Source organism: Nipponia nippon, unplaced genomic scaffold (assembly GCF_047370975.1).
Source record: "Nipponia nippon isolate SJK-2023a ecotype South Korea unplaced genomic scaffold, ASM4737097v1 scaffold_5, whole genome shotgun sequence".
Taxonomy (NCBI): Eukaryota; Metazoa; Chordata; class Aves; order Pelecaniformes; family Threskiornithidae; genus Nipponia; species Nipponia nippon.
In genome coordinates, this window is record NW_028262369.1 from 18450343 (window position 1) to 18477339 (window position 26997).

General features: G+C 49.9%; 1 protein-coding gene across 8 annotated transcripts in view; it reads left to right on the top strand.

Moving 5' to 3' along the window:
- The window catches only part of USP31 (ubiquitin specific peptidase 31), a 71693-nt gene that overhangs the window by 19302 nt on the left and 25394 nt on the right, over nucleotides 1-26997 (top strand). For 2 of the 8 annotated variants that reach the window (XM_087734371.1, XM_087734378.1), the window contains 11 exons: nucleotides 31-175; nucleotides 959-1142; nucleotides 1887-1998; nucleotides 2613-2707; nucleotides 3214-3291; nucleotides 3796-3925; nucleotides 5256-5375; nucleotides 5552-5777; nucleotides 6625-6783; nucleotides 7514-7666; nucleotides 8730-16912. In XM_087734371.1, coding sequence (XP_087590497.1) covers nucleotides 31-175; nucleotides 959-1142; nucleotides 1887-1998; nucleotides 2613-2707; nucleotides 3214-3291; nucleotides 3796-3925; nucleotides 5256-5375; nucleotides 5552-5777; nucleotides 6625-6783; nucleotides 7514-7666; nucleotides 8730-10273 — 2946 coding nt within the window. In that variant the 3' untranslated portion in view covers nucleotides 10274-16912. The other 6 variants (XR_015699235.1, XM_087734372.1, XM_087734374.1 and 3 more) reach the window with 6 other exon arrangements.

Here is a 26997-nt window from a genome sequence, read left to right on the forward strand (position 1 = left end):
TGGGTTCTGGTTTGCTTCTGCTGACTCTAGATTGTGCTGACGGAGATGTACTATGATGGGTTTCATCGTTCCTTCTGCGATACTGATGACCTGGACACCATTCATGAAAGCGACTGCATTTTTGCCTTTGAGACCCCAGAGATATTTAGGCCTGAGGGTATCCTTAGTCAGAGAGGTAAGCCGATGACTCTGCTTAATGCACACCTCAGGTGACTAGGTGAGGGAGACTTGTTTTGGAAAAGGATATACTTGACAATAAAAGTACCACAAGTAGTTGATGTTCTGGTGTATTGATTTCAACTCCGACTTTGTCCATAATCATTCCAGGAGACTTAATGGTGTTGTCAGCCGGGAGGTTATCAAGAAGCGATGTACACTCCTTTATTCCTCTTCCCGGGGCTGATTCTTCAGGCTGGGCTGGCTTAATGTGAAATCTGTTGTCAGGCTTAATTTAAAGATCTGCTAGGGACCAGATGAAGCCACTGAAATTGTGTTATTTAAAATCAGATTGACAGTGATGAATAAACAGTCTCAGGAATGAACAAACACTTTCTCTTTCAAAGCAGAAAAAACTCAGCTTCTCTGCATCTCCCTCTCAGTGAAAGGGAATAATTGCATCCTGGGTAGACGGAGTGTAATCAAAGGCAAATTTTATTATTGGAGGTAACAAGTAGAGTTTCTGTCACTTTAGGTTTTCTTGCGGGCAGACAAAGCTATGCGTACTTGTAGAAATTACTGTGAAAAATCAGTTGGGTGAGCACTTACATATAATTTCTTTCTGTAAAGAAACAGTCACTATGAAAAGTAATTGCTCTTTGAAGCCTTCATACAAGTAACAAAAATGGTCTTGATTCCATACTGACCTGCTCCTCTGCAGCCGAAAGAGGGTTTCTTGAGGAGGGCATCAGGGCACTAAAGGCACATGACATAAAATGTTTCCTTTCTCCTAATTTTTCAGGAATACACGTGAACAATAACTTGAATAACTTGAAATGTGGCACTGAGCACTCCCGAACAATATCTTACTCGCAAGGAACAGTGAAGTCTGGAAAACTGGAACAGTCCTCTACTAAACCAGCAGCAAATGAGAAGATTGTTTTGCTGGTGTGTAACAGAGCGTGCACTGGACAGCAGAGCAAAAGGTGACTGGCAGCTTCACAGTTAGAGTTACTCTTCTGGCTGCTTCCTTAATCGACCTGGGTTTTACTCACCGCGTAGTGAAAACACAAGGTGAAAGAGCGACAGCTTGTGTTCCTAGCTTGCATTAGGTGCTAAAGAACATGTTGATCAAAAAACATTAATGAATGCAGCAAAATATTCCTAATTTTGGTGAACTTCAAATAATCCAGTGTCACTGGAAAGTGGTGAGTGCAGACCGGTCGGAAGGACATACCACCTCTCCATAGAGGTATCTGGTTTCAGAGAGCAGCAAGCATGTCTGACCAGATCCTGTGATGTGTGGAAATTTTTAATTGGAGTGCAAACAGTGGGTGGGGGGAAGTGAGAAACGACCGTGGCAAAGGCATTTGTACCAACTGTGGACTGAGAACTCTCTCAGCCGCTGAAGTTTGTTTCACAAAAAGTTATCCCAGCCAGGTTGCAAAGCTCTGCAGCCTGAAGCAAGCTGCTTGAGCACAGAGCAAGGGTGCAGCCTATTAAAAAGGGCCCTCTGCATGGGCAGCCATAACTGCATTTCCTCAAAGTTAAGCACCTCTCCTCTGGAGGCAAGTTCTTAAATGCCTGGTTTCTGGGTAGTTTCATCCAAAGTGTGCCGAGCTCCGTAGGTGCCGAGTGAGGAGGAGAGTGGCACTGTCAGAGTTCGGGGATCCGATTGCTGAATAGACTAATCTTTTAATTGCTTCCTCAAATGCTACTCCTTCCTGTAGGTTTGGCTTGCCCTTTGTGTTGCATTTGGAAAAAACAATTGCTTGGGATATTCTGCAGAAGGAAATTCTGGAGAAGATGCAGTATTTCCTGCGGCCTGCAGCCTGCATGCAGGTGAGGCAAATGGTTTGTCTGTTTTGAGACTTCCAGCTCTGTGTCATGTGAACTAAAGGGGAAGCCAGTTACTTGGAGTGATAAACATGCTGCACATGATGAACTGAAGGCTTCCCAATATGTCTTTGTGCAATAATGTCCAAGTCTGGTATTCCACCTCTTTGGTGCTTTTGTCTATTTGCTGAAAGGTACAAGTAAGATTAGACTGACCAGGTGAAGAAATTGCATGCTTCGCTTCCTTCCTTCCTCCCAAGAAATACTTGAGAGATTAGTGCTGCTGCCTGCACTGGAAATCCGCTGGTTGGTGGTGTTTGCCTAAAAGAAAAGCTGAAACGTTTGCTCAGTGACTGCGTGTTTCTGATGAGAACTCCCTCTGAGAGCAGAGGAGTGTCTTCTCTGGTCACCGTAGAGTTGTTGTTGAGCACAAAGCCTCAGTTGGTGTACCTCACCCCTCTGTTAGCTGCTTGGCGTAGGCATATTGGAGACCTTGTGCATTTGCTGTCTCATGTAAAACACACGTTCTGGGATAAAGTATGTGTCAGCTGGTGCCGAGAGCAGGTTTGCACATGGGTAAGTTGGGTTTGAGTCACAGATGGCTTCTACTCTCTTTGCAGGTTTGCCCATTCAGCTTGCGAGTGGTCAGTGTTGTGGGCATAACGTACTTGCTACCTCAGGAGGAGCGACCCCTCTGCCATCCAACAGTGGAAAGGTGGGTTAGTCCTTGCTCCCAGGAGTGGAGAGAGGTTTGTCAGCTGGGAACTCAGTGTGTAGCCATACAGAAAGGGACAGTCTTGGTGTGCGTGTGGGGAATGGACTTCACAGACCTGAGGAGCAGGGAAACAACTGAGTGTCCACAAGAAGCTGTGTGAGGATTGCTCAGTTGTGTGTCAGGCCATCTGGAGTCTGTCCTCCTTGGAAAGGGAAAGAGAATAAAAGTATTACTCCTCCCATTTTTTTTTTTTTGTGATTTTTATTCTTTAGAAATTTTTGTAGATGCCTGTTCTGTATGTTTATTTACAGAATTAATGTACTTGGGTAAATGCAGTTTGCCAGCTGTTCTTTGCTGTATGAATTCCTTTTACTCTTTTGCAAACTTGAACTGTGTGGGAGTGGAAGAAGGATGAAGGGCTAGTGGAGAGAAGTTATATGCATGTAAAAGATAACGTAGGCTTCAGATTGAAAGGTGGTTTAACTTCTGTCTGCTCCTCTCTCCAGGGCATTGAAGTCATGTGGACAGGGGGGAACTGCTCATGTGAAATTAGTGGTAGAATGGGACAAAGAAACTAAAGATTAGTAAGTATGAAGTAGAAAGCCTTAAAGTGTGTTCACCTTGAGAGCAATGCTTGTGGCCAGCTTGGCTCTGTGTGAATTGTGTACCCTTCAGCAAACATGAGACCTGTCAGAAAGTCCACCCTGTGCCTTGGCTCCCGTCTGCAGCGACAGACTGGGGCTGGGTGCACTAGACTTGCTCAGAGTTGGAGTCCTTTTCTCTGTAGTTGGGGTTTTGTATTACGGAGCAGGCGTCTCACCTGTGGCTCCTTCCCCTATAAATCATATTTGTGTGAGAAAGTTTGTCATCTTTTTCTGTCTGAGATAAACTGGAGTGGGTGCTCCCTGAAGCTGTTTACCCCTGTGTTCAGCTGTGTTGCCCTGGGGGGATCTCTTGCCAGTCAGCTCTTGCTCACGTGCAGTGGGACAAATCCAGGAAAGAGCTGCTGTTTGAACCTTTAGAATGGCTCCTCGGCAGCGTGGGGAGTGGGTGGATGTGCTGCTAACTGTGTTGTCTCCCTGATGCAGCTTGTTTGTGAATACGGAAGAGGAGTATATTCCAGACTCCGAAAGCGTCCGCCAGCAGAGAGAGCTTCATCATCAACCTCAGACCTGCACTTTATCTCAGTGTTTCCAACTGTACACCAAAGAGGAACAGGTAGGGACCAGACTGTGTAGCAGCCAAGACTCGAAAGGTCTGGCTGGTCCACATGTTGCCTGAACTCCCACACTCAGCAGAGTAGCTGTTTTCTGCAAACAATGATTTGTTGAAACAGGAGAATTTGTGACACAACACTAGTTATCAGTCCTGCTAACAGAGTCTCTGCAGTGAGGAGAAGGTTGTGGGAGGTACTGCTTCTGGGTTTTTTGTCCCCCAGGTGTTGATAGGAGAACTTATTCCTCTGTTCTGCAGTAGCAATGTCTTTTTCTGGCATACATTATAAAGGGTTAGAACAGCGTGGCTTCTTCATGGGAATTTAGTGCTCTGTCTTGGAGCAGTTGTGTGTTTCCAAGCCTGAGCAGGGCTGGGGTGAGCACAAGGCAACCCCCACTGAGTGGCGCCCCCCCCCCCCCCCCCCCCCCCCCCGAACGGCAGCGCAGTGACTGCTGAGCTCAGTTCTCCTGAAGCGTGGCCACTCTCCTCCTTTAGCTCAGCTTGTGGTGTGAGGAGGCCGATGTGGCAGGAGAGATAGTAAGCCATAGGGCGGACTAGAGATGGGTCTGATTTGGCCCTTGCCTGGAACACGTAAGCAATCTGCATTTCTTTGCCAGAGGTCTCTAATCTGCTGTAAAAAGGGATGGTCCTAGAGGTGGACTGCGGACCCGTGATTGAGCTTTAATAATTTTGGAGCCTCTCTTGTCGCTTCTTTCAGAGGTGAGGGAAAAGTTGTTTGACAGCTTAAAGCTCTCTGGCTTCCGAGTCTTCTGAGCACTGGGCTGTGGAGGGAAGTGCATGTTGTGTTTGTGTCTTTGAAAAGACACATTATCCTTGGTGGACAGCGAAAAGCTCTGCAGTTTGTAAGTCTGTGCCATTGGGACATAGGGAGGAAGAGGGTTTCCAGAGGGCAGTGAGATGTCAGAGATTAAATTCAAAGTACACCTGTCTTCTTTCTGTTCTGATTCTTTCTTTGTTGCTGTTTTTTTTTGTGAGAATACTCTTACTGAGGCTGCTAAGCCTGCCTGCTTTTTGCCTTTGTTTTTTCTTCTGCACTTCAAAGGGATTGGGGTTTATAAGGTGGAAATAGCTTCTCTGCACAGCAGCACTAGCTGAATTCTGTCTTGCAGTGGGAAGTGCCTCTCTGCTTGTCACTGTTTTGAAAAGCATCATTGGGAACCCTGCATTTCCAATGAGCTTGATAAATGCTGGAGGTAGATGGGGTGCAGGGGTCAGTGCCTGCACTGGGCCTGGGGCAGCAGAGGAACAGTGGTGTAGTAAAAGCTGCCTTGGAATTTGGAAACTAATATCCACTCATGCCTCTTCCTTGTAGCTTGCCCCAGATGATGCATGGCGATGCCCGCACTGCAAGCAGCTGCAGCAGGGTAGCATCACACTGAGCCTCTGGACCTTACCTGATGTTCTCATCATACATCTCAAAAGGTTTAGACAGGTAAGGATGTCTGCAGTGATGCTGGAGGACTGCTTCTCAGCCAGGGAGTGACCTGACCTGACCATCTCTTCAGAAGCAGCTGTTCTGCCCTATGCATTCCTCTCCTGGGTTTTTGTTTTCCCAAAGCATGGTGGCCTCGCTGCCACTGCAGCTCATGCTATTCTCTGTTTACATAGGAAGGAGACCGAAGGATGAAACTTCAAAACATGGTTAAATTCCCCCTGAGTGGCTTGGACATGACTCCTCATGTTGTGAAACGCAGTCAGAGCAGCTGGAGTCTGCCGTCTCACTGGTCACCCTGGAGGAGACCTTATGGTCTCGGAAGGGATCCTGAGGACTATATCTATGACCTGTATGCTGTCTGCAATCATCATGGCACCATGCAAGGGGGACACTATACAGGCAAGTATCCTGCAACATTATGCATGTTGGATCCTTTCAGAAAGAAAACTATTATATCTTTCTATTGAGTGTTCATAACTTCTTCATCTTTCTTGACAAAAGGACCTAACCCAACTAACTTAATACCGGAGGGGTAACTTTTATGACTTTGAGGAATGGAACAATGCCTGTTGACCCCAAATGTTTTGCCGTACATTTCTTTCTCTGCTATCTTTCTTTTTCCTTCAGAGTAATGTAACTGGCCTTTCACGTTTCAGAAATGCTCCTGGCCGCTCAACGCAGAACTTCTGTGGTTGCAAGAGGCTGTTGAACATAGGAAGCATTTGCACATTGCCTATGTTCACAGCCAGTTTAGGAACTCCTCTCTGCTTGTTCCAGCAGCTCCCAGAGCAGCCAGAGATAGACAAAGTTGCTTGGTGGTTCTTAGGATCTGTATGACTTCACACAGCAGCCCAGAAAATGTGTGTCTGGTTTTGCCCTCAGATATATGTCTCTGGGCTGTGTTGTCCTGGGTGGGCTCAGTCAGAAGGAGATTCACTGATGGAGGCAGACTGCCACAAGTAACAGAATGTGAAGTGAATGGAGCCACCCCAAATGGTGTTCTGTTCTGAGCAGTAGTGTTAGACAAAGAAAATCCTGAAATATGAGCTGTTTTTTGTATTCCGGTGGCCTCAGGCCTCCATCTTGCCAGTCAGACTGAAAGAGGATGTGTTGCATGAATGAATCTGTTCCTTTTATTCTCCTCTGAGTCCATCATAGCAGATAAGGTCATGTTTAAGTTATCACACAGCAAACCTGAGAGTACTAGGAGTGAGGAAAGTCTAATAGTAATGTATTTTTCTCTCAGCGTATTGCAAAAACTCAGTTGATGGCCAGTGGTACTGCTTTGATGACAGTGATGTTCAGCAGCTTTCTGAAAACGAAGTCTGCAAGCAGACAGCTTATATTCTTTTCTACCAGAGACGCACAGCAATCCCATCATGGTCTGCTAACAGCTCTGTGGCAGGTAAGCCCCGCTGGCATTGTCAAGGAGTGGTTGTAGTTTGTCTTTTGTGGATAGTTTGTCTTTCTGAAGAATTTTCTGCCCAGCTCTGCTTAAGCCCCCACTCTCTGTCCCAGAACTCGGCGAGGCTTGTCTCAGTCTGCTGCTGTGCCTCAGAGGCCGTGGGAAACTCCCACCTCTTCTGTTAAGGCTAGTTGTGCAAAGAGGCTGTGGAGATGGGGGAACCCTTCTCCACCCCCATGGGTAATTCTGCTCAGAGCTGCCCTTGTCAAAACCATGACATAAAAACGTGACTAGCTCATTCCCTCCAGCAGTGCTGTTGGTCTCGGGTAGGCAGCCAGCAACTGAACGTGTTGGTTGAATCTGGGGTGAGCTGGGGACAGATGCGGGCTTGGTGACCTGCCGTTGGAAAGGAAAGGATTTGCACTGCATTTTTGTGGCAGCTCAAGGACTGCGCTCCGCGTGCGTGCTGCGCTGATTCTTTTGATTCACAGCATGCTGGGACAAGTGCAATTCTGTCTTTCACTTATGACTGTAACTATTTCATAAGAGTAATGACTTATTCTCTCAGCAGTATCTGGATGATGTGGCTGTGTGGGCCAGCTCCAGACTCTGGGTGTCTGTCGAAGCCAGTGCAGTGCAACACCTACCTGACTCTCAGTGGCCTTCCAAGGTTTCACGTGTTCTGCAGCTGCCCACTACTGGCCTGATGTCTGTGCCTGATTCCTTGCAGGCTCCACAAGCTCCTCACTCTGTGAGCACTGGGTCAGCCGTCTTCCTGGTAGCAAGCAGCCCAGCATTGCTTCGGCAGCATCATCGCGGCGCACGTCTCTGGCTTCGCTCTCAGAATCGGTAGAGCTGACTGGGGAAAGGAGTGAAGATGATGGTGTGTATCAGCACTGCAGTGTTTGTGGGATATTGGGCCACTAGTCTTTCTGTTTCAAGATCCCAACTAAGATAGCTACAAAATATGTAGTTACAAGGGACAGTGCCTCTAGCAGCTGGGGGAGGCAGGCATTGTGTCAGTAGGAGCAGATGGCTTCTGGCACAGGTGAGCTTTTCTCTGCTGTGAAAGGATGGAGAAGAGCAGGGCAGGAACCTTAAGGATCCTTTCAAAGAAAGGAAATACCATCAACTAAACCTCTCAATCAAGAACTTTTTAGGTTTGTGCTTTTTCTGGGTTTCACTGCAGCACCTTTGCAGGGAGGCTGACATGTCACTACAGCTTAATATAGGTACTCATTGTCTGCTGCCGTGCTGTAGACGACTGTTCCCAGGGAGGCGTGAAGATACACAAATTCACTTGCGTGTGCAAATAACTATTCAGTTCCTGGCTTTGCCTGGTTTTTCCACATAGTGCCTTATAACTCTTGAAAATGTGGAGATTCAGGGGTCACTCTGGGCATTTTGAGGCAGGTATGGAGATGTCCCTGCAGCAGTGTTGTGGTAACTGTCAGATCTATCCATGGTAGTTGCATTTCTAAAATGCTTATTGTTGTACTTTGTGTTTGTAAATACAAATACATCGCTTTATTTAAAGAGTTAGGAGTCCTACTTTGCCTTTTACAGGATGGTATGGGAAAATATTCTTTCATACAGGAAAATGGAGCATAATCATAGCTAGTGAACTCATTGCTAGCTTCAAGGACTTCCAAGATACAAAACCTGTGTTTGGTCTCCTGCTGCTTGGGGATGAAACGAAAATCTAGATTTTCAGTTGTAGGCTTCAGAGAGAGTTACTTCTCCGTGACCACTAGCAAATAACAGTTGCTGAATTCCTTATTCAGCTTCTAAACAAGAAGCTGTGCCTGCAGCAGGCATGAAGAGACAGGCATGCAATGTGGTGTAGGTGGGCTGTCTGACTTGCTTATAGAAATAGTGTCTGTGGATGGATAAACTGACTGCAGGCTTGGCTTTCATACTGAGGATGTTTCTTTCTTTCTCTGCAGGAGGATTTTCAACTCGTCCCTTTGTAAGGAGTGTCCAGCGTCAGAGCTTGTCATCTAGATCTTCTGTCACCAGCCCACTGGCAGTGAGTGAAAATGGCGTCAGGCCCTCGTGGTCGCTTTCTGCAAAACTGCAGTTGCGCTCCAACTCTCCGTCACGCTTCTCTGGAGATTCCCCTGTACATACCTCTGCTTCCACTCTGGAGAAGATCGGGGAGGCTGCTGATGATAAAGTCTCCACCTCTTGCTTCGGCAGCCTGAGGAATCTCTCTAGCAGCTACTTGGAGCCCTGTGATGGCAGTCGGCGAGAGCACAGGACGGCTCGCAGAGCCCCCTTGGCTGTCATGGAAGGGGCATTCAGGGAAGAGTCTGTTGTAAGGACATCTAGTTCAGATCTTTCAGATGGGTATGGTAAAAGCTCTGTGCAGCCAGACAGGAATCACCCTGCTTTGGACCCTTTTGATAACAACAATCAAATCGCCTTTGTTGATCAGAGTGATTCTGTGGATAGCTCTCCGGTCAAGGAGGTGAAAGCCCCCAGTGGGACAGGGCTGGCTGCAGAGAAGGCAGATGGCACCCCTAAGAAGGTTCACAGCTCCAAGGGAGTTTCTGAGCCAGACAAAAGTTTAAGGAAGGGAAGGACAGTCTTATCTACCCAAGAGACCAAAGTCTCTCACTCTTCTCCTCCTCCACTAAAGAGTTCCCAGAAAGTTTCCCGGTCTAGAAGTAAGACGGACTCCTCTAGGGCCAGTGGGCGACATGGGTCTCCTGCTCCTGCTCAGGCTAGGAAGGACCATAGCACGAAGCCCCTTGAGGTGGCTGTCCCATCGGCTCAACAGAAGCAAAAGTCAGGTTCTTCTCCATCTTCCACAGCTGCCAAGAAAACCCCATCAGGCTCATTGACTAAGGGCTCTTCTAGTGGGAAGAGCCGGACTTCAGACCGAAGCCTCAGCAGGGAGGGCTCTAAGATAAGTCTGGGGTCAGATAAAACGAGCGTTACCAGCAGTTCAAGAACGAGCTCCCCGCGAATAAGTCACTCTAGGAGTGACAGCAGGGCAGTAGACAGCAAGCATGTGCGGAGTTCCTCTATGGCCAACCTGCGGTCTCCAAATGTTGGTGTGCGTTCTGGTTTGAAGAGGGACAGCAAGTCAGAAGAGAAAGGATTGTCTTTCTTTAAATCAGCCTTAAGGCAGAAGGAGACCCGGAGGTCCGCAGACCTGGGGAAGACAACAATGCTCTCAAAAAAGACAGCGAGTGGCAGTTCCAAGTCAGGCAGTAAAAATGTGCTGGAAGACAAATCGGAGAAAGGTGTTGTCCCACCAGCCTCTCAAACCAATGCCAACATTACCGCAAAAGAAAAACTTGTCCCAAAAGATGCCACACCCAACAAACATTCTCTGCTATCCAGTCGCAAGTCCAAGTCTTCCCAGCTAGATCCCGGAGTCCAGTCTCCTCCTTCCAGTGGCAAGCAGTCTGCTGAAAAGCCGCTGAAAAAATTACCTTCCAGCATGCAGGTGTCTGTACGGCCTTCTCTGGAACCTCAGTGAAATGCTGCAATCCAGGTGTCTTTTCTGCTGAGAAGCTAATTTATTCTGAGCTCTTGTTTTTTTGTTCATGTGCCTAATGTATGTTTTGAGGAGAAGTTAACTGCAAGTTGTTAAAGCGCCTTTTGATTCTGCCATCAAACCAAATAGCCACAGGCAGCCAGCACTGATGCAAGTAGTCTAGCTGGAGTCGTTGTTGAACATGAATGCAGCTGTCCCATAGCACTTGTACAGGAGTCTCTTTATAGAAAATGCAACAACTTTCTTCAGATTCAAGGTTTGCAATCTGAAACCCGGTTGTACTGACACTAGTGTGCTTTGTAGAGCTGTGAACTGATATTCCTTTGGTCTTGTTCTGAGCAGGCTGTGTCCACGCTGGTGTATGGCCTTGTTCTGAGCTGTGGACGATGCGAAGGAAACTGGAGAGACTGCCGCTTCTTATGCTCTCTCTCAACCCTCTCTCCCTGCTCCCCTCCATTTTTCAAGCTTTCTAAAGGGCAATATTTCAACACTAATGTTGTTTCTCAGGTATATACTCAGCCAGTATAGGAGGGACTAGCATTAGTGGATGGACAGAAAGGTACCTGTGTGTCCATGCGTACGTGTGTCTGTAATAGATTTTTGGTTTTGCATTCCAACAACAGAAAGTTTTTTGGGTTTTTTCATGAAATGTAACGTGCATTTTTCGTTGCTATGTCTATGAAGAGTTTTACTCTGTCCATACCTAAGGCGACCTCTACCCTGTCCTCTTTAATTACTTTCTTTCTTCTGAAACACTACACTAAGCAACAGAAGAAACCAGTAAGCAGCAGCTGGTTGCCAGCTCATACCTGTGAAAGTGCTAGGCGGGAGATGGTTGCAGTGCCGTAGGAGAGCTGTCTTCATGCACCTGAATGGCAGTGGTGTTGTTAGGACCCCTGTTCAAACTCCTAAGAAGAAGCGTTTCCTAATGTGCTCAGATGCTTAATCGTAGTGGTGTGAATATAGCATCCGTTATTTATAGAAGTAATGTTTAGATAAGCCAAGTGTCGTCTTGTCTTCTCTGCCTTCTCTGAGCATGCTTTGAACAAACCTCTTCGTGTGGGTTGGAGGGTCTGTACCAAAATACCGTGCAGCACTTTTCACATTCTCCAGAGCGCTGCTACGTTCCTCCGTTCGGCATGCTTGTCACCTTCCCCGGCGGGTCTGGCTGCCACAGGTCCCTTAGCAAAGCGATCCCCGTTCTTGTTTGGATGACAGTCTCTATCAGGGTTAAAACACTGCATCTAGTGACGTCTTTGTTTACATGCCCTTCTTACAGGGGAGATTCCTCAAGTTCTTTAAGATTCCTCTTAAAAGGTGGATTCCTCAAGTCCTCTTATATACATGTGGTGTAATATTTTTTTTTTATTTTTGATTTCATGAGTTTTTATTAATGTGCTGCTTATCCTTTTTGTACAGCAGCAATCTGTTGTGTAGGTCACGACATGCAGCAGCTGGGCAGTGTGCTGGGCACGCTTGTCTTCTGAATGAGGTCTTTGCCTGTCATACAGTTGTGTTTGGCAAAGCTTCTGCAGGCTTAGCTTGTGGACAGACCTATTTGTATGTGTTTTTTGTCGCCGTAACAAACAGCCCTCAAACAAGTAGTGACTCTGAGCTAGTCTGTTCCACGTCCTCTTTTGAGCTGATGTGCCGACAACCCTGCAAGAAGCCTTGCCCCCAGGTCTGTTGGGCACATTGCTGCTCCCTGATCACTTTTTGTACTTGGCTCGCCACACATCTGCAGCAAGCTTTGGAGAGAAGTGTTTTGGGGGTACCTGACACCTTGGAGAAAAGGCAGCGTGTGCGTGGAGCTGAGCTAGGGGTGCCACAGAGCTCTGGTCGGTGTGTGACGGTGAGCCCACCTGCAGTGTAACCCTTGCTCTGTCCTGATGCCGTTCTGCAGTACTTACCTTCATGCAGCCCAGAAGCAATGCCAGTAGCCTGCATGTTTTTACAATGTGCTGGACTCTGTGCCCTGGACTATGTTTTTAAACCTGAACATGACCATCTTCTTGATGCATTTCTTCTCCCGGGTATTGTTTCAGTCTTATTTGTTGCAGCAACAAGAAGCAAAGATTGCATTACTTGCTTCTTAAATGTATGACTTGGATTATTCCTGGATTATTTTTTGTTATATCCAGCAGAGCAGATAAGACTTGCTTCACATTGTAGTACTTAAATTACTCCCTGAAATGTTGATGTTGAAGTATTTGTTTAAGGTTTTATCTGTATTAAGGTCTTGCACTGTGTTGGCTCTTCTCTTGTAACAACTCTTCTAGCAAGAATGTAATTCTGGTAGTTAGTGCTAACTTGGTTTGGTATCTTTTCACATACAGAACCTAGTTTTCTGTGCATTTTACCATGGGACATTTGTGAAAGGTTATTTTTATCAAATGACATTTTCTTTTCATGCCATCGTTCACTGAAGAAGTTTAAACTGGACGCTGGTGTACGGTTTTTGAGGTGTTTTTTGCTCCTGTATTGCATGCCTGGACTGAAGGAAATTTGAAGCCATGTCCAAATCGGTGTTTTAGCTGAACGCCAGTTCAGTATGTTTGTATTTGGGGTATGAGAATGGTCATTTGGACAAAATGGGAATGGGAGGTCTGGGTGCCAAGTGTTCCAGCAGCTGATGTTAAAAGCAGTCAAACCTCTGCAATCCCGTGATATGTAATCTAGCTCTTTTTCTGTGTATTCCCCATAATTCCTGACGGAAATTGCTGCCAGCTCCAGCACTATCTACTCTGCATATGCTGCCAAACTGGATTTCCTACCTGTCCCTCCGAGAACAGCAGCTCTGGTGCACAGACTCCTCGCTCCTCAAATGAACATGGAGCAGGCAGAAGAGGCCATACTGACAGCGCCCTCCTCTTAGATCAGATAGGATGCTGCCGTTCTGTGGTGGGCTGCCAGCATGTGGTGTGTTTTCTGGCTCAGGAGGGTTTGACTTAGGGTGTCGTCAAGCAAAATGCTTTGACTTACAAGGGTGCACTGTAGTTTGTGTTGAATATAAGGCACGCACCGGGCAAAACGTGCGAAGCATGCCCGTGCAGGACCTGGAAAGTGTGGTCCCTGTTTTGTGGCTGCGTCAATTCTGTAACAAAGCAGTTTGGAAAGCAGCTGTTTGCTGCCACTCTGCATCTCTGCTTTTTGTTCTCACAGATTTCCAGTAGTATATGAACTTCCTTGCACAGGAGAGGGTTGAAGGGTGTGGGTCCAGGAAACAACAACGTTCGTTGTGAGTGTAAAACCAAGCCTCGTCGCTGTTAAAGTCATGGCTCCATCAGTGATGTAGAGTAAATCTTTCTAAAACTGAATGTAGGTTATTGCAGGCCCTGCTTAAAGTGATTTGGGGAAAAGCAACATCAGTCTTCTCTCCTTGCTTTAAAGCAGACTTATTTCTTAGCCCTTTCATGCTTAGGAATTCTTGTCCATGTGTATTGCGTTGTCCAGATGTAAAGATGTGGCATGGTACTAGGGAACACTCCAGAGAGGGATCTTCCAAGTCCTAGATATCAACACCACCTTGGCTTTGTGTATTGATCCTTAGAGCAGTGAAGGCTTGAGGCTGTTCTGAAGCAGCCACTTGTAGATGGTCACCTCTTTTCTTAAAATTCACATTTGGCTTCAGAAGCACTTGTGTCTGTGGAGGAGGTGGGTTCTGCCATCTTCTGAAGGTCACCGCTGGCCAGGGGTCTCTACCTGCCCCTGGGTGATGGCACATGGGGCCTGGAGGTCTCATGGCGGGGCATCTGAGTGGGATGAGAATGGCTGCTGTCCGGGTCTGCTTTGCCAGTCACGCACAGCCACGGTGTGTGCTGAACGGCTCGTGGTGCGGCCGCATGCGGGGTGAGCTGTCCTGGCTTGGAGTGGTGAAGTCCAGGACCCCAGTGCCGATGACCTGGAAGCAAAGGTTTACAGGGTAGCCTCACGCTGGTGAGAAATGCCTTGAAAGGGGGAGGTCCAGCACTGTTCCTGTTTTCAAACAGCTGTGCAAGCTCCAAGGGAAAGCAGGCTTCAAGTCGTCTGAAGGGCTTTATGATGTGTTTCCAATCAACTTTAGGTTGAACTCACCTGCATCGGCCGTGTGTAACTTGCATTTCACACCATATCTCTAGTCTGACACTTGCTCCTGTTCCTAGAATCAGCCCTCTGGGTGCAGGAAAGCAGTGCCTTCATTCCAGTGCTAGATTCCTGCTGGAGTCACCTAAAGAAATTATTTTTACCCTTTTTGGGCTGTGTCTTTTGGATAGTGTTTAGTAGTATACAAATTATAAGCACATTTTCAATGATGTGTATTAAAGAGGCACCTTTTATTTGTATTAATCACATTTGATAGACAATTTGGTGCCTGCAGTTCTCTGTAACTTGTAAGTGTCTCACTTTGGGTGTATAAATTGTTAACCCTTTCAAACTTAACAAATACGGCTAAATAAAAAAAGATGCTTAGGATAGAAAATTAGCAGCTTAATTACAGTACACTTATTCCACTGTAAGTGCCCTCATCCGTCTTAGCTGCAGGGATGTTTGCTTTCCAAAGCTGCAACTTGAGCATGATCAACCATTTTTTCTCGGTAATAAAGGCAGTTTTGCATGGCAGTTTTCTCGCTGTACCCAAATGCATGCACTTACTAACTATGCAAGCATCTAATACAAACCATAGACCGTGCTTTCAGTATCAGAAGCTGCTAGGTAGACTCCAGAGCGCTGCTTTGAGTCTGTACTTCTGTTTCTCGGTGCAGCTGCGTGTCAGCACATAGGAGCATGTCCCTGGGTTCTTGCTTTGTTTGCACATCTTTGATTCTTTCCTTTGCAGAATTCTGCATTACTGACAAGGCTGGAGTGTAGCATAATGTCAAAGGGATCTGAAATGTTGAAACGCGAACAAACTGGTTTTCTGTATTGTTTTTTGTTTTTTTAACAGGGAAAACCTGATCAGTGTTCTGTATGTAGCCTGCCATTTTCCATGTAACTTTAATGACACGTTCTACATTGTGAGAAGAGGCAGTTACCTGTAGCCGTACGAGCACTCAAAAAAAAGAGTTTTTGTTGAATTTCCATGCTAAGGGAGCAGTTTCCAGTTGTTGCTGTGCTGCCTGTACTGGTAACAGGGCTTCTGCCTGCCTTCCCGGGAAGAGCCGTGCTCGGTCCCAGCTGCCCGGGGGGTGGCTGTGGCTCCTGTGCATGCTCCAAAACCGTGGCGGCGTTTGCTTGTCTGAGCCGTGCTCCCGTTCGACTGCAGATCCCACGGGGCTGGTTGTACGCACAGCGCGGCGGGAGGCAGCCCGGGGCCGGCAGCCCGTGGGGCGCACCGGGCAGAGCGGGCAGCTGCCTGCGCGGGGCGGCTGACCTGGGGGCAGGTTGGCAAGGTCTCACGAGCAGCACGTTTGGTTAGCAAGAAGTGTAGGTCCCGGGATTCCTCCTGGGCTGCCTGGCTGTGCTCCTTCGAGATGCCACCTTGCAGCACCCTCGTCTTCACAGAGCAGCCGGTCTGAGCAGTGGCTGGGTGTTGGGCAGGTTCTTGGCCCCGCTCCCCCCGCGGGCTCTGTGCCCGTCCTCCTTGGTCAGACAGCATGGAGAGGGTTTGGAAATGACATTCCAAATAATTTTACTGTTATCTTTTTTTGTATCTTTGTCATTTGCCTACTAATCCAAAATAATTTGGCAGTATCTAATGTTATCTGTGGAGGGAACTGAAATTTAGTTTTAATCTGTGGTGAGATGAAAGTACTACATGGTTTTCTTAATAAAAGCACCGTAAAGCATTTACTATTAGGAGCTTTATTTTGTAAAATAAAAGTACCTGAAGACTTGTACAATATCTATATTAGGTCTAAAGGCTTAGGGAATCTTCTATTTTTTTAAAGGCGATAGCACTCAATTTATCTGCAAATAGTGTTTTTTAAAAGACACAGATTAAAACTAAGTGTAAACACAAATTCCGTTTCACTCTAGGCCCTGCAGCACAAACGCGGTGCGAGAAAGTTAGTGTTAGGTTTGTATGGCATTTGTGCAGTGCAATAAGAAACCGTTTTTAGGTGCTACATTGCCTTGGGTAGGGTGACACAAGGGAATACAGGCTACAAGCGGCTAGATTATTTTCTTGTGGCCTTCCAAGTATTAATTTGTACAGATTTGCTCACCAACTGTGCCTCACCATTGGTTAAAATTGAATTTTAAGTCCTGTTGCAAATGCAGTTTCTCTTCTGGACACAATGTCAGATTTTACACTGGAATATCTACAGTTCTAAAAACTGCATGTCACATCACTGTACACTGATACTGGGACGTGGGGCTTGCCCACACCTTTGATATTCTCTTCTGTATTTTAATGTTTTTGAACTGTACAGTAATCTGGAAAGCAGGCTGTCTTTACTTGGGATTGAACATTGTACCATAAATTTTAAATTATTTGAGGACAAGTGCATGAGACTGTGTCAATGCCTTTTATTATTTATTTGTATGTTTTATTATTCAAGGTGTATGCACTTTTAATATGCAGAATTTATATTTTTATGTTAAAAATCATTTTCTTTCAGAAAGAAGAGTTTGAATATGAGGAATTGGAATTAAGTGCAAAAAGGGGAATATGTAATAAAATACAATAAATTTATTACTAGGCATCCTGCCTGAGTGAGCGTTTTTCCAGGTCCACATCATTGCCTGAGAAGGCGGCAGCAGCTGCGCAGCCCGCTGCTCTGGCCTCGCCGTGCTCCCCGCTCCGCTTGCAGGATGCGCTGCCCTGCCTGCTCTCCTGCTGCAGGAGGAGAGCGTCTCGGGGCAGGGCTGGTGTGCGCTGGGGGTAACCGCAGGGGGCTTCAGCGCCGGCTTTAGCCACCCACCGTGGCGGCTCTGCTCCCTCCCCACGCAGGCATGGGAGCGGGGCAAGGGCTTAGTAACTTCCCTCTGAATTCTGAACAGGGGCTCCTCTCCGCTCTTCTTGGGAAACAAAAACCTGGAGGCCTGTTTTTGTGTATAGACCTGGGTGCTGGGGAGGGAGAGACCCCCCGGTCTTATCCCCTGGTGTTGTCCCTGATGCTTCTCTCTCTGCAGACCAGCAGCCCACGTCCTGCTGGTGCTCAGCTGGGGTCCCTGCTGCCGGCATGGCCTGAGAGCGGGGTGCAGGACCTGGATGGAGCCTTTTTGTGCTGGTGAGTTTGGTCCATGAGCCCCGCGGGCAGGGGGATGTGATCTGGCTCCTCTTTGAGGCTTGGGGGATCATACCTGGCCAGGAAGAGGTGGGGGTGTCCCCTGTCTGCCCAGCCATGCCTCACCTCTGGGCTCAGCCTCCCTGTTCCTGCCCCTAAAGCCCTTTGGAAAGCTCAGGCCTCCACTCGAAGGTTGCAGCTGCCTCAGCTCCTTTCTGTCTGTGCATTTCTGATCGCGGCTTCCCGTCTGCGTTGGTCCCGTGTCCCGGGGCTGCGCTCTCCTTGCCAGCAGGTGCAAGGCTCTGGTGGGAGCATCCCCGCATCCCCTCTCGTGTGCAGTGCTGATGCTGGCCGTGCTCTAGCCTGCTCCTTGTCCCCTGGCTGCTGTAGCGATGCAGTGCGCAGCTCCACTGCTTGAGGTTTGGTTCAATAGTAGCCTTTTTTTAATGGTTCTTTATTGACCTGAGGCTTAAACTGTGCAAGAGTGATATAGTAACAGTGTTTAATTGTGTGCTCCTGTAGCTCTGTCCTAATTAAATATTGTTTTTCATTTAGCAGGGCGTGCAGCGGTGGCTCCCTGGCTATGGAGGAGAGCATGGGCTGCTGGGCAGGAATGATGATGGGCTGCTCCTGCCGTCTCCTCACCTCGGCCCAGCGAGGAGGACGAGGAGGATGGAGTGAGGGGGAGGAGGATGGGACAGGCCGTTGCTCCCGGCTGCTGAAGGGAGGACCTCTCTGTCTCTGTCTACATGGGTGGCTGCGTTGTCTGCAGGGGACACCCTTGGCTGGGTGTGCCGCTCCAGCTGCGGCTGCTGTAGGCACGGCTGGGCAACCATCCCCCTGGCTGCTGGGCTGCCCGGGCTCTGGTCTTGGAGGGCAAATGGGGTGCAAAACGCTTTAGCAATCCAGTGTGTCATCTTGGGTGAAGAACAGGAGGGAAAAATGGAAGACGACGTGGTTGGAGTTGCCTGGGGGCATTTCCACTGCAGACTCTGATCTTCTCCTGCTTGAGTGACTGATCAGATTGGTGTTGTAGGGGCTGGTGCTCATGCTTCACAAACTTGCCTTTAAATGCAAGTTTTGATTCTTAAGGTTTTTTTTTTTTTTTTTCCCCTCCTCTCTCCCCCTCCCTCCTGTGTACGTATTTTTGTCTTCCCACTCTGAGATGCAGCATCACGTACGTGCCCAAATACACAAAAGCAGTGCTCCAGCTGGAGACGCAGGCTTAGGGGTTTGGTGTTGCTGCCGGGGGTGCTTTGGTCTGGGTGGGCAGGTCCTGTCGGCCGAGAGCACGGCTGGGGCAAGGCAGTTCAGCGCATGCTGCGCTATCTGGGCTCCCGTCCTTGGCTGTGGGGCTCTCGTGGGGTTGCAGAGAGATGACTCTGGTTGTGGACTCTTACTGTGGAGTTGTGGCTGGCTGCTGCTACTTGGTTGTCACCTTTGCTATATTGCTAGAGCAAATGCTCAGCTCTGCAGGGTGTGGGGTGGGATGGTTGGGCATTTTCCCTTCATTGGATTTGTCTGCAAGCTGCTGCTCATGGAGTTGGTCTACTCCAGAAGTCAGCAAGGACAGGGGTGGGTGGGGATAAGACGGAGAGTCTCTTCTGCTTTATTCTGGCCAGTTCTGGGGTGAGGCAGTTCTGCAATATACTTTTGGTGTGAAGGGCAGCCTCAGCCCAGCCTCCTTATGCCTGCAATAGCTGCTTTTTCCCTGTATAAGCCTTCCTGTCTCGGGGCTGTAGAGTATTGTCACCTCTGCAGCCTGGGGAGAGCAGTAAGCTGCACCACGCTGCATGGTGCATTGGTAATCTCCAGCTCTCTGGACAGAACGGGGAAAGGGCAGCTTTGCCCCGGAGCGCTGGCTGGAGGGGTGCAGAGCCGCCATCCATTCAAACGAAGGCGGCAGGATCGTGCCACAGGGCTGGTCCCTGCCCTGCTGAGCTGGCGGGAGCCTGGCCGGGACCCCGGCACCTCCCCTGACAGCAGAGCTCCAGCTGAAGTGAAAAATATGCATATAAAGATTGCTCTGTCTTTCTCCTGATTGCACTGAGCTTTCCTAAATTACAGCGCTGGTGCCTGTGATTGCCGTGGTCTTCCAGCAGCCAGTGCTAGAACCACGGCCCAGCTCCGGGAGCTGCAGAGCCGCTGTCCGAGGGGTCCCCGGCTGCACGTCCCTGGGGTGTCAGGGCACTGCTGACCGCCTCCAGAGAGGGCTGGGGGGACAGGCACTGCATCTGCCCTTGTGCTTGCAGGGGACTGCGCTGGGGGCCACTGTTCCCCCCCCAGTCTGGGGGCACAGGGATTCCTGGGGGCTGTGACAGCCGGCTCTGCTCCCTGCTGCAGCCTGGGACCTGCTTCTTCCCGTCTCTTGTGTTTCCCAGCTCGGGACATGGGGCATTTGCCGCTCCCTGCCTGTTTGCTGGTCTGACTGCCAAGACTGACTCTGGTTTCGGCACAGCGGCCGGCCGGTGTCCCCAGCAGAAAGCACGGCAACTCCTCAAGGGGAGCCTCGCTCTTCCTGGGGCAGGACTGGTCCCAGCACTGAAAAAGCAGTTTGCCAGCCCTCCCGTGCTGTGGGGCCAGGGGATGTGGCTGGGGGCTCTGGGCTTCGTCTTGCCCGTCCAGCGGGAATGGTGAGCCAGAGCCGAACCTCCTGGGGCTGCCCACAGGCATTGGGTGAAGGAGCTGGTGGCTACACTGGGCAGTCACAGCACACGATTCCCATCCTTCTGTTGCATACCAGAGAGAGTAATTACTTCATGTCTTGTATGGAAATGGGGATGACAGATGTCATATTAAATCATAGGGTCATCACTTATTTATAGGTGATTACATTAAGGAGATATTAATATAGCCAAAGGCTTCGCAGAATTAGAGTTAATATATTTTTGTTTATTATATTTGCCAATATTTCTTCAATCCAGATGGGTTTTTATGGCCACTTATTAAATAGAGAGCCCACTGCAGTTCCCTTAACCTAGCTGGGAGGGTAGTAAGAGGACAATTGGAAAACACTTGAGAACTTTGATCTTCGAGTGATTAAATTTTATTGTCTCCTTGTTTATGAGGGTCCGATGGCAGGTGCTTTGTGCGCTGTGAAATGAAGCAAGGGCAGGTTAGGACCCGAGTGGTTATTAAATCTGGGTCAGCAGGGGAGGCTGCATCTGGGCACAGAGCTGGGGCTTGCAGATGTTCGGGTCCTCGGCTGGGATTACCGCTGTGCTAAGCCAGGATTAGATTACTGCGAAACGAGGTGCAGATTTCTGACACCCTGGGGAGGCGGGGGTGTCCCCGGGGAGCGCTGGCTGTGGCGGGGGGGGGCAGGCTTTCCACCTTGTCCCCATGCCCCAGGAGCCTGGTCTTGGGGCCGGCGAGGTGCCTGTCCCACAGGGATGTTTGTACATCCCGCAGATGTACAAACCAGAGGAGCCAAGAAAACCACTTGTTCGGCTGGAGGACCTGACCTGGCGGCAGCAGCGGCCCTGCCGTGTGAGGACGGCTGCTGGTTGTGCTGATCGCAGGGGCCGAGGGCACGGAGGATCGATGTGGAGGAGCTGCCTGCTTGCTGCCTGCAGGCAGCTGCTGTCTGTTGGGATATTTATTAACACCCAGTTGCCTCTGAGAGCCAGAACAAAACCCAATCTTTGGAGGCCATCAATAAATTATAACATATTAGGCACTGTCATCTGTACCCCTGGACTCTTAAATTTTGTTCTAATTAGAGTATCGCTTTTCCTTTCTCAGCACTTTTTCCCCTCTGCTGGGTATCGATCCTTTCTCTGTGGGGATCTGACCAACTGTTGACAATTTATGGTAACATAAAACTAGTACCTCTTATAGCAAAAACCCAGCTTTTAATAAAAACCGCTGACACCAGCCTCTCGCTGGCAGCCTAACCTGATTACCAAATGGATTTAGCAGTTAAGGCCATGCTGATGCCCCGGTTGTTTTGCACATAGGGATTTTTACTGTAACACTTAACGGGCTTTCAATTGTCATAATATTTCATAAATACATATGTACCTAATTGAAAGCTTTGAGGCCAATAGGAAGTCCTGAGAGCGCTCCTGGCACCTCGCCTGGCTGGTGGACACTCACAGCGTCTATCTGATGGTTACTGGGGGCAGGCATAGGGCTGTAGGGTTGGGTTGCTGAGGAAATAGCTCCTTCCATCTGCCAGGGGGAAACTTACGGGCAGGTTTTTGTCATATGCAGAGAAGAGACTGACAATATTTGGGAGCTGTGGTGCCCTCCCATTAACACCAGAGCATGGTGTTATACTGATGAGAGATGGGTTCCTCAGTGTGCTGGCCCTTGGTCCTTGGGAGCTTGCTGTGCCTTTGTGGCCATGGAGGTAGCAGCTCCGTCTCCCCTGTTTTTGCACATGCAAAGCTATGTAGAGGCTTTGCAAAGGCTGTCATGCCCTTGGCTCTTCCTGACGGAGGGCTGGCTGGAGCTGGTGGTGCTTAATTGCCCTCGAGCACCCTGCAGGGCTCCTCCCCCCCACGCCACCTCCCCTGGGATGAGCAGCACCCCAGGATCTGCCCTGTGGCATGGGGTGACAGCCACAAACTTGGGGAGCAGAGACTGGCCACTGCCACAAAGCGAGTGATTTTGTTGCTACTGGGGTTTGCTCGCTCATTGAGGCCCTTTCCCATCCCTCCGAGCCCGGAGCGCTCGCTGTGTTGGCGCTAGTCCTGCCGCATCTTTTCTGGAGATGTTTAAACTGGGGAGACAAGCACATCGTTGGCTGCCGGAGCAATTTATCAAGGCACCGCATGGCCCTTTTTCCACATTAGTTTCATCCAGTGAAAAAATAATAAGAAACCGCATGTCTAACATAATGACCTGAATTTCTTAATAAACGAATGCAGTGTGGATGGCTGTATGTTTCCACACAGTCTGAGCCAAACTGTGATAAATTGATCCTTCCTGAAGGTATTGAATATTTCTCAAACTATTCATCAGCCCCACGACAAATTCCTCTGTCGGCCCTAGCTGACATCCGATTTTAAACACTTCTTCCAGGCCCCAGCATGGAGGAGCGGCTGCTTGGGAAGCAGGGACCTTATCATTTTTTAATGCACTGCAGTTCCTGTGCTTATGGAATATTTATAACAAAGTCGTTATTTACCAAACAAGCTGGAGCATTTGCAGGAACCCCTGGTGGGGCGATAACCTGGGCATCTCCTGTGCCCCTTTCCTTGGTGGCCGAGGATCCAGCTGGGGTGTCCTGGCCCCAAATGCCACAGGACCTGAGTCCCTAATGTGCCTCTGGCTGCATGCCGCTGTCTGGAGCTTGGTGTCCTTGCTCAAGGAGCTGGTGGCCAGCGGGCAGGGACGGGGATGGGGATGGCAGGGACAGGGGGTGTTGCTGTAAGCAGAGGGCTTTGACGCTGGGAAGTCTCCAAGCCCTTTCGCTTGTCCTTGCTCCAGCTCCCCTGGCCCCTTTGCCTCTCTCTGTTGGTGAACGCTGGTGGCTTTGCAGGTTGAGGCTGTTTGTGGATTCCCAGACCTGTGGGCCACTGTCCCGCTGGTGTGTCCCTGCAGGCTCAGCGGGGGTGCGGGGCCCCTGGGAGCTGTTGGTGGCTGCACTCTCCTGGGAGCAGGCAGCACGGTGGCAGCCCCGCTTCCGCTCCGGGGCCGTGTCGCTCCCTGGGCATCCCATTACTCCCAGCCCTCCCGCGCCTTCCCTCCCAGCCCGCGTCTGAGGCTGAAAGCGCTGTCTCTGTGTAGCACAGCGCTATCGGCTTGTTCTTCTGGGTGTCACCGATACTGTAACATCTGTTCTCCCTGCCATTTGCTTCCGTCTAATTCTTTTTTTATTGAAATGAGTTTAAATTGTCTGAGAACATATTAGATTACTCTTTCCCTGTGGTTGGCACACTTGTATAGATGTGAATAAACCGCACAGTTAGCAGCGCTCGCACTCGCGCTCGCTCCCTTTTTTAATCTAAAAGAAGCTGGCTCCCTGGGGAGAACTGGCACGTTTCCTAACGACCTTAATGAGTTTCCATAGCTGGTGTCAGATTATCTAGAAAGGCGGTAATGGCGGGGCCGGGAGGTGGTTCTCCCTCCACCGCTGCACCTCTCCAATAGCTTTGTACTCCAGACTGTAAATAAAGCAGAGTTTGATAGCTCTGCCTGGGTCCGCGATGAATACATTTTCTCCTTTAATAGGCAGAAGTGTGTGTGTTGTAAAGCAATTCATGAACCCCATATGACAGTCTTTAAGCATTTTAATATTTTGCAAATGATTTATCATTGGTAACGAGCAGATGATATACTCCACTTCAAGGGTATGGATTATCTGTTAAAGTCCACACATAAAAGGCATCTGCAAATGACATACTGCTGCAGAAAACGGAAAGTACAACTTATCTTTTGTTCTACAGGAGGGGTCAACAGCTTCTGCCACAGCTCAGGCGATAACCAGCCTCCCCGCTCGCTGCTCTAATGACGTCGGTAAATATCTGCCATGGTGGGTCCTGTGCCATGCTGGCACCGATCCTGCCCGTGTGCTGCCTTTGGAGGCTTCGGCCCATTGAGCCGGAGCTCATTTCGTGCCTGTTTAAGAGCGGAGGGTGGTGCTGATTCACTCCTGCCGCTGGATGAGTTTATGAGCTGTGATATCATCTCTCAGGGCGCTCTGTGCTCCAAGGAGTGCGGGAGACGTCTGCTTTATTTATTTATGAAGCAATTCATACAGTGGGGCTGGTCGCACCATGCACTGCTGAGGCAGCTGGGGAGGCCGCCGCGCACACGCGTGTGTGGCGGGGCTGAGCCCGGGTGCTGCCCGGCGGGTCGGTGCCGCGGTGGGTGCAGCCCTGCAGGAGCCTGCCCGGCTGGGGCAGCCGGGGGCCAGGTGCTGTCCCTGCCCGGGGGGCTGCGGAGGGGCTGTCGCTGTCATGCTTTCCGCACACTGTGCTGGGGGGAGCATGTGTGTGTATGTGCTCAGGTGGGAGCACGAGTGTCTCGTTGCCACTGGGAGATGCCCAGGTGTGGGGCTGAGCAGCGCACCCGGGCCCTAGGTACCCGCCGTGGGCCTGCCCTGGGCTGGCAAAGCCACAGCCAGGGCTGGTGCCAGCCTGGGAACGCGCCGGTGCCAGCCTGCCCCGTGGCCGGTGGATCAGCTGCTGGAAAAGGCCTTGCTCTGCTCTTGCCTGGGGGACCTGAGGGTCACGGGGGGGTCTCACCGGTATGATGTGCATGGGGATGGAGAGCTGCTGCCCCCCACATTTGGAAAAGAGCAGGCTGGGGCTTCGGGGCTTAAGGTTCACCCTGGGTGCCCCTTGGAGCCAAGAGCAGAACTGCAAGTGCGCAGTGTGATGCTGTCGTGCTGTGACGCTGCATGGTGTGACACGTGGTGTGACACTGCACGTGGCCCCGGCTGCTCCCTTCTGCAGAGGACCCGCAGCGCGGGGCGTCCCCCATGGGCGCACAGGGAGTCCCCCACTCCTCCCGCAAAGCCAAAGTAGCAGAAGGAGCCGTGTCGCCTGGTTTTGCCAAGACCTGCTGCACCCCCCTCCCTTCATGTCCCGGCGGGCTCAGCAGTCCCAAGGGAGGTGCTGGCTTGGGACACATAGCTCTTTGCACACCTCAGTGCCGACTTTGACCCTCTTTCCCACGTTTTGCAGTCAGTGCTGCCCGTCCCAGCATGGCACGGCTGAGCTCTGGGGCCAAGTGGGGCCTCATGGGCTCGGGATGATGGTGGCAGTGGGATGTGTCCCCTGGGTGCTGGGCACTGGGCACCTCCTGCGTGCACCCCTCGCTTTGCTGCGTGGGCGGCCGCAGTGGCTCGGTGGTCGCAGGCGGAGGTGAGGTGGGACCCTCGCTGCCGTGTGGTGGCTGCCGTCAGTGTGGGGAGGGCATGCGTGCTGCCCCATTGCTATGCCGGCTTCGTTATGGCGAGATTAAAGCTAGTTATTGGGTTGGGAGTTTTATCACTTGAATGTTTCCTCTTAGCTCCTGAAACCAACTTCAGCCCAGATTTATTACCTGGCAAATAAATAGAAGTGCAGGTTTATTTTGCCTCCTTGTTCATCAGAAAGGAATGGAAATGTAAGGAAAATATTAAAAATAAAATAGACTCAGTTTTACTTTAATTGACCTTTGATTTTTAACTTAATACCTTCCCCATGTTGCTGCTTCAACCTTTAATTTCTCTTGGTGAAGTGGCTGTGTTCAATGATTCATTCTGTCCTGAGGCAAAGCACACACTGTAATTGGTTTTTAACTTCCTGGAATGTCAAAGCCAGGATTGAAATTTTACGTATCACACCACCAATTCAATACTGGCTTTAATAATAATGTTGCAGAAAGGAAGGCAGATTTACAGCTGTAGAAAAATGTAATCAAATTTTCAGCCAGAATGCAATAAGTCCAAATGCTAGTTTTCATTTGGAAGCTTGTTAGATAAATGTGGTATCACCTGAGCAGTTCCCAGATCATTTCTGCTGCTCCCTGCCACACCAAACGTCACGGCGGACGTGGGGGAGCTGCAGGCACTGCTGCCTGTGGTGCTGCCCTGGGCTGGGGCAAGACGCAGCCCTGGGTGCAGGATGTGTGCTGGGCATGGGGCACCCGGGCGTGTGGGGTGGCAGCGCGGGTACGGGGTGCCCCCCGCCGCTCCTCGGTCCTGCAGCCCAGGACAAGCTGATGGGAAGTGTGTGGATAGGAGCCACTCGTGATGGCATCTGTCCCGAGCGTCCACCCTGGGACGGAGCCAGGATGCAGCCGGGGTTGCCAGCCTGTGCCTGGGCGATGCCGTGGTGCACACTGTGGAGCCGCTGCCACCCTTCTGCTCTGCCAACCACAGTGCTTCGGGGGGGGAACACCCCTAATACACTGCAAATGCCAAATAAGTAATCGATTTTGGCCAATTAATGTCTGATAAAAACTAATAACCCTTCTCTCTCTTTCTTATTACCAAATGACCTCCAGCAATCCATTAGTTTAACAAATGATATGCGAGTGTTCGGCATGGCTAATGACTCTGGATTAAACCCAGTGACACCTAATTCATCAGTGCGTTCCTGCACCGCAGTGCCCATTACGCCTTGCTCTCGTCCATCACTGCTGGTTTCTCACACCACCAGTCGGTGTGCTCCTGGCACCCGTGCATGGAGGCGGCCCTGGGAATGCTGCATGCCACGTGCTGTGTCCCCTTGTCCTCTGCTTGCTCTGGCTTAAGCCACCAGTGCCTGTGCTGGACTGGACCCTGCTTCACCTGGCAGCCTGGTGCGGCCGCCCCGTGCTGCCTTCAGGAGGGCCTGGGCTTCAGGAAAAGTCATCTCGGGGTTCAGGGACCCCACAGCCCTGTGGTGCCTTGTGCCAGCATGGCCGAGCAGCCCGGTGCCGCGTACCCATCAGCCGTGGGCTGTGTGCATCTCCCCGCTCCACTACCCATGCTGCTGCTTGCGGCTTCGCTGTCCCTGCTCTCTACTTATGCTGTCCTAAAAAGCTAACTAAGCTGAAATTATTTTCTTTCCTTAGAAGAGCCCTTAAATAATGTATTGCCCTCACTTGCTGTTACTGAATGTTTTAAAAATCCAAGGG